At 61.1% G+C, this 6,903-nt stretch overlaps 1 protein-coding gene across 1 annotated transcript in view; it reads right to left on the reverse strand.

Moving 5' to 3' along the window:
• Positions 1-6,903, reverse strand: part of COL18A1 (collagen, type XVIII, alpha 1) — a gene marked incomplete at its 5' end in the record, with an annotated part of 54,690 nt that overhangs the window by 5,318 nt on the left and 42,469 nt on the right. The window contains 10 exons of the mRNA XM_005878933.1: positions 277-350; positions 433-586; positions 1,458-1,577; positions 1,984-2,027; positions 3,119-3,181; positions 3,429-3,471; positions 4,034-4,111; positions 5,213-5,287; positions 5,637-5,690; positions 5,889-5,915. Coding sequence (XP_005878995.1) covers positions 277-350; positions 433-586; positions 1,458-1,577; positions 1,984-2,027; positions 3,119-3,181; positions 3,429-3,471; positions 4,034-4,111; positions 5,213-5,287; positions 5,637-5,690; positions 5,889-5,915 — 732 coding nt within the window. The remainder of the gene's footprint in view (positions 1-276; positions 351-432; positions 587-1,457; positions 1,578-1,983; positions 2,028-3,118; positions 3,182-3,428; positions 3,472-4,033; positions 4,112-5,212; positions 5,288-5,636; positions 5,691-5,888; positions 5,916-6,903) is intronic.

Raw genomic sequence — 6,903 nt, forward strand, 5'->3', positions numbered from 1 at the left:
GAGTCCATGAGTCCCTAGGCCTCTGCGCGTGGTCCTGCCCACTAGGACCTCCACCATGGCTGTCCCCTTCCCCCTGCCCATCTCAGTCATGGCCCCCAGGCACCCCACTTCTGCTTCAGAAACCACATTTCAGGGTTCTGTGTCTGTTCCAGAGAAAAGCAGGGTCCCTGTGGGGTCTACCCAGGACTCATCAAGCAGCCCCACCACAGGCCTCCAAAGGGAAGGGTGGTTGGGCAGGCAACCAGGCAGTGAGCAGCGGCAGGTAAGAATGCTTACCCCTGAGGAGGTGCCCAGGGTTCCAGGGGGTCCTGGGGGCCCAGGTGGGCCTGGGGGGCCAGGAACGCTGATAGCTACAAGAGAGAAGCCAGAGTGAGAACGCACCAGCCCCAGCGGTACGAGGCTGGAGCCCAGACCACTCCCCGCCCAACTTACTCTGTCTGTAGGGGCCAGGAAAGGAAGGGGGCCCTGGGGGCCCTGGAGGGCCAGGTGGTCCGGGAGGCCCCTGGCGCCCTTCATAGCCAATGCCAGGAGGTCCCTGAGGTCCAGGTGGGCCAGGCTGGCCCCTGATGCTCTCTCCTTTAGGACCCTAGGACGGACAAGACAAGTGCTGATGTCAGCTAGGGCCCTCGGCCAAGGGCACTGAAGTCTGAGGGGCCGGGAGGCATCTGCCAAGAACCTCTGCAGGAAGCACGGCCTCTGAGCCATGTCACTTCTCTCCCATGCCCCAAGGCCCGGGAGGACACCCAATCCCTTCCCTGCGTCCCTGTTGCTGGGGTTTGACCCCAGCACGTGCACCAGAGCAGCCTCTGAACACAGGTGTGGCCCCCAAAGGCCCCTAATCTCCCTCCACCCCCAAGGCAAAAGCTGGGCCCACTGTTCCCTGGAATCTTTCAGGGCCACGGGTCTCCCTGAGGGGACTTGGTAGGGTTCTCATCAGGAGGAACAGCACCAGCAGATCAGGCAGGAGAGCTGGGTGGGGGCTCCACCCTGTCCCCCACCTCCCTGCTGGACACTCCCAGTCGGTGTGCCCACCCTGGTGGGGGCCAGTGACTGTGCACCCACCGGGCCTGCCAATGCCCCCCCTAGGGAGGATCTCCCTGAGGGGACTTGGTGGGGCCCCCATCAGGAGGAACAGTGCCAGCAGAAGATCAGGCAGGAGAGCTGGGTGGGGGCTCCACCCTGTCCCCCACCTCCCTGCTGGACACTCCCAGTCGGTGTGCCCACCCTGGTGGGGGCCAGTGACTGTGCACCCACCGGGCCTGCCAATGCCCCCCCTAGGGCAGAACCAGGATGGAAGTGTTCAGGGCCGTTTGTAGGGCGCAGCCTGTGAGCCTCATCGGGTGTTCATGGCCAGACTGGCCCTGTGCTCGGCTCCTGGCCCCAGGGGCCTCTGGGAACACGCACAGGCCTGGGTCTGTGTGTGGGCACCTACAGGGTGGCCTGAAGCCCAGACTTACCGGAATCCCGGGGTAGCCTGGCGGGCCGGGGGGTCCAGGCACACCAGAGCCGAAGAATCCGCCACCGGGCTCACCCCTTTCTCCTTTCTGCCCGGTGTCCCCTCGGTCACCCTTGTCCCCCTGTGGACGGAAATGCTTGTTTCAGACAGGCCAGCTCTCGTTGCTGGTGTGGGGAGGGGTGGGTGCTGACCCCCGCCAGCCTGGAGGTGGGAAGGGTGAGACAGCTGGGAGCCCAGGCCTGGCAGGCCTTTCGTTGCACCCTGGGGAGTCCCCACAAAACCATGCCAGGGATGGCCAGTGCCCCACGTGGGGTGGGCAGAGGGGAGTCCTGGGGGGGGGGGTCAGTGGAGTGAGGAGGGCTCAGTGCAGGGGTCAGGGGTCACCCACCTTCAGTTCAGCTTCTCGGGGAGTCCCCACAAAACCACGCCAGGGATGGCCAGTGCCCCACGTGGGGTGGGCAGACGGGAGTCCTGGGGGGGGCCAGTGGAGTGAGGAGGGCTCAGCGCAGGGGTCAGGGGTCACCCACCTTCAGTTCAGCTTCTAGCTGGAGGAAGTCGAACGGGAACTGGCCTACAGGAGGTGTCGGATGGGGCCTCAATGAGACGCTGTACAGACTCTTTCATTCATACTCCGCCCGCAACCCCGCCCAGACACAGGCACCCATCTGCATCTTCTTTTATCTCTCTCTATAAATGTTTTGTATTTCTGTAGAGATTCTTTGCCTATTTTCTTACACCTATTGCCAGTTATTTTTTTTTTGAGGGGGGGATGTGTTTATTAATGGTGCCTTTTTATCCCGTTCAGTTTTATTGCTATAACTGACACACAGCACTGTTGGAGTGCAAGGCGTACAGCAGGATGACTTGACTTACATATACTGGGAAGTGATCAGTACGTTTACTTAACAGCCATCATCTCATATGGGTACAAACAGGAAAAAGTTGGGAAGTTTGTACTTTTTGACCCTCTTCGTCCAATTCTCCCTCCCCCCACCCCCCACCCCTGACAGTGACCAATCTGATATCTTTCTAAATGGTAACTTTTTAAAATTTCCACGTTGTTTATGACTGACTGTCATGGATTTTGTAAATTGCCCTGGTGACCTTGATTAACTTAGTTATTAATTCTAACAGGAATCTGCGATTCCTTTTGGGTTGTTGGTCAAAAACATGTTGTCTATGAAAACGGCAGGTTTATGTCTTCCTTTCCAAAAATGTACACCATGCATTCCCTCCCTGCCTCTCCCCTGGCCAGGCCCTGCACCCGCAGCAAGGACCACCTGGGCCCCGACTCCGGAGCCTCACAACCCCACTGAGGAAGGGGGGTTCGTTCCCATGGACACTCCGCCAGTTGCAGGGGAGCCCCTTTCCCAGCACGATGCTGCACCTCTCTCCTCCTCCCACAAGGCCCCTCAGCATCCCCACTGGAGGGCTAGGTCTCTGGGAGACACATACTGGGGCCCAGCCCTGCTTCTCAGCAGGTGGGGTGACAGGACATGCTGCCGGGCCACTGTCTGCGCCCTGGGCCCTGTGGTGGCGATGGGGCCAACCAGGTGTCCTTGAGTCCAGCCCATGCCCTACAGGTCCTATGAGGGCCCCCCGAGCCTAGAAGGGGTTTCCTTCCTCCTGGAGAGCAGGGCAAGCAACCCCCATCACTCTCACCTGGTGGCCCGGGCGGGCCCACTTCTCCTTTGTCCCCCTTTGGTCCAGAAGGCCCCTGGTGCCCTGGAAAAATGGAGACCCCAGTGCCCATGACTGAATGTGTGAGAGGAGCATGTCCTCTGGAGCCCGATCTAAACTGTGGGCAGCAAGTGGGTGGTCCCTGTGTCCACTCCCACCCAAGGTTAGGTCCCCAGGGAATTCATGTGGCCTCAGAGCCGGGTGAGCAGGGGGTGCCAAGTCCTGGAGCATCCAGCACCCCAGGAAGGGGCCGCCCACCCCCAGCTCTTCCAGGGCCGCCAGGAGCCCTCACCTGGCAAACCAGGAGGTCCCACGGGGCCAGACTCCACAAATGCCTGCAAAGAGTGGGCCAAAGATAGCTGTTGAGGGAGACACTGGGAACTGAGGTCATCACCCACCCAGGGGTCTCTGAGCCCAGAAGCCCCAGCACCCTCTTCGAGGGCGCAGAGGCACCCTCCACCCCCACCCGGAGACAGGGGGGCAGGGAGGGGGAGGAGAGGACACGGGGTTTGGAATCAGGAGACCTGGTCACGACAGGAGAAGCCCCTCATGAGTGCACTTCACGTCTCTGAGCTTCGTCAAACGGCATGTCCACCCTCCCAGGGACAATGGGTCTTGGGGCTCAGGTACCCAGATCCAGAGAGCTCTCCTTGCCCCCTGCCCTGCCTGTACTTTCCTGGGGGCTAATCTTCTAATTGACTGTGGCCCCCAAGGCAGGCAGCCTGGTGCCCACCCTCCCAGAAGGACCCATCTCCCCTACTCAGAGGAAGGAAGCCTTCAGGGGCTTGGGCCACCCCTCCCTGGGGTCCATGGGGGTTGGTGGTGGGAAGGTGGCAGCAACCGAGGACTCTGTCTAAGGACTGGGGAGGGGTGAGCGAGCGGTGCCAGGCGACTTACGTTGCTGTCGTAGACAGGGTTCCCGGGAAGGCCTGGCGGCCCTGGTGGCCCTGGAGGCCCTGGGAGGCCAGGTGGACCCTGTGAGGGAACAGAAAGCTCTGGTCAGTCACGTCCACAGCCAGGCCATCGACACTGGCCGGGGCGGGAGATGTGGGCAGCAGCATTTCTTACAGTCACAGTGGTCCTCCCTTAGCCACTGTCCAAGTGTGGCCGAGGAGGGAGAGACAGAAGCAGAACCAGAGGTGGGACGCACCTGACCAGGGGCACATGCGCAGCCATTTCACAGCCGCCTTTAAAACTCAACAACTGCCTGGCCAGCGTGGCTCAGTGGCTGAGCATCAACCTATGAACCAGGAGGTCATGGTTCGATTCCAGGTCAGGGCACATGTCCGAGTTGCGGGCTCGATCCCCAGTGTGGGATGTGCAGGTATATAAAAAATAAAATAAAACTCAACAGCGTAAAAAGAATTCAAGAGCCTCTCTTCCTTATTCACAAATGTGACCTCTTGTTCCATCACTGCGTCAGAACCCTGAAAAGTGCTGACTTCTAGTCTTAATTTATCACAACGGCCCAGTCTCAGTCAACAAGAGGGAAGGAAGCTCCCAGGAAAAACCAGCAACAAATACAAAACTGGAAGAGCAACTGCCTGGAACACGGCTCAGGACCACCGTCCCATCCGGCTGAGCTGTGGGAGCTCCGGACAGGGACCAGGGAGGGGCGGAGGGGCCCCAGGCTGAGATTTGGGGTGGGGCTGGGCTTCCCGGAGAGAATGCACGAGTGTGGCAGGAGGGGCGCTGGGTGCCCAGTGTGTCAGAAGCAAGCCCCAACTCTCAGGACGAAATGGCTACATGCCCTACCCTGCTAACATTGCTAAAATAAAACCCTTGGCTCAAAAGATGGCAGAGTTACTGCAAGTAACAACGTGGTGTTGCGTGAAGACAACCCTGGAGCTCAGACCCCACGCTGACCTGGAAGACCTTCCGAGAAGTAGCTAGAGCCGTGTGTGTGCGTGCACGTATGCGCATGTGAGGCAGAGGACAAGCACAGCGTGGTCACACCAAGGGCCCCTCAGAAGCAGCCTCCTGAAGACGAGCCTGGGACCCGAGGCTGCTCCCCTCAGGCCATTCTGGGTGCTGGGGGCCCCGGTCGTGCCCTGTCTGCCCTTGCAGGACACTCACCCGTGCACCAAATCCGACGCTGGCGTCTCCTGGCTCCCCTTTCTCTCCTTTGAATCCATTCATCCCAGGACGGCCCTGGGGAGAGTGTAGGGGGGAACTGCTGGGTGCTGGCCAAGACCTCAGCCTCAGCTACCATCTCAGTCCCCACCAGGACAGACCCAGCCCACTCCAGCCTCACACCACCCCAGCCCTCAGGCCCCAGACACTCCTGTCCCCAACCCCGCCTCCCGGGTCTGAGCTGTCCATGAGCAGGGCCTCCTCATCCATGTCCCAAAGAGAGCCATGTTCAGGCAGGGGCCACCTTAGGTGGAAGGCAGTGGGAAGGATGGCAACCCACTCCCCTCAGAGCCCACTGCCGCCCGGGGCTGGGCCACACTCTACCTGTTCCCCCCACCACCTACACAGTAAGATCCTCGATCCTTACCGGTCGCCCGGGGAAGCCAATCTCTCCTTTGTGCCCAGGCCGTCCATATGGACCCTGCAGAGAGGAGGAGCCACTTTCAGGTGAGCAGAGGTAGACCCTGCTGTGGTCTCCCACCAACCCCTGTCCTGAGCTTTGAACGTGAAGCTGGGATGTCAGCTCTGGTCACTCGTGCTTTCCAGTAGCCAGGCGGGGACAGTGCTTTTCAGAGCACAGCACACGCATGTGCATGTTGGGGAAGTAGGGCCTACTCACCGGAGGTCCTCGGAAGCCAGGCTCCCCCTGAACAGAAACCAGAAGCACTGTTAGGTGACCGCGCAGGTCATCCCCCGGGCAACCCTGTGGGGTCCCCATGTCCATCTGGATGCCCCTTAGGCAGCCCCGCGGGGTCCCTGTGCCCATCTGGATGCCCCTTAGGCAGCCCTGCGGGGTCCCTGCGCACATCTGGATGCCCTCCAGGTCATTCCCCTTAGGCAGCCCCGCGGGGTCCCTGTGCCCATCTGGATGCCCGCTGGGCAGCACTGAAGCACTGATCACCGAGGAGGGAAGGAAACAACAGCAGAGAGAAGGTGCTGGAGTGGTGTCCTGTCCCAGGGGGATGAATGGGGTGCACCCTGAGAGGCCTGCAGCTTGGGAGGCTGCCCTGCAGTGTCCTGGTTAGAGTCACCCTGGTCCTAACCTCAGGTACAGTGCCCGGTGGGGCTGGCAGAGTATTCTCTGGGCCTGGGACCCCAGGTCCTGCGGCCATCCCCAACAATTCTGAGGGCTCCCAGGCCCCTGCACCTACAGCCACCCGATCAGGTCCAGTTACTCCCAGGACCCACCCAAGGGCCTGTCTGGAGGGTCATCTGCTGGGGCAGGGGACACAGGGCACAGGCCCCTCAAGGAGCCCATGCCTGACCCCAGCCAGGTCCTGCTCCCTCCTGAGGAAGGAGGGCCAGGACCCCAGCAGCAGTCCTGAGGCTGAGAGGCAGTAGACACAGCAGGGTGGGCAGCTCCCACTGGGCAAAGCTGGGGGCTCCATCCCCTGCAGGTGAGGCGGGGCCAGGGCGTGAGCCCAGAGCCGTGGCCGGGAGTGCCCCCAGGCCCCATGCAGGGCTGGCTCAGCCAACGGAGGCAGGATGTGACCAAGGGCCAGCTGGGCTGCAGTGCATCTGAGCTTGCAGAACCCTCCCAATGTGGTTGTGCAAGAGGAACAGACAGGGAAGGGCAAGGGAGCCCAGGCTGTGGAAGGTTCCAAAACCCGTGCATGGCCAGGAGTTTGCCCCTC

Source organism: Myotis brandtii, unplaced genomic scaffold, assembly GCF_000412655.1.
Source record: "Myotis brandtii unplaced genomic scaffold, ASM41265v1 scaffold577, whole genome shotgun sequence".
NCBI lineage: Eukaryota > Metazoa > Chordata > Mammalia > Chiroptera > Vespertilionidae > Myotis > Myotis brandtii.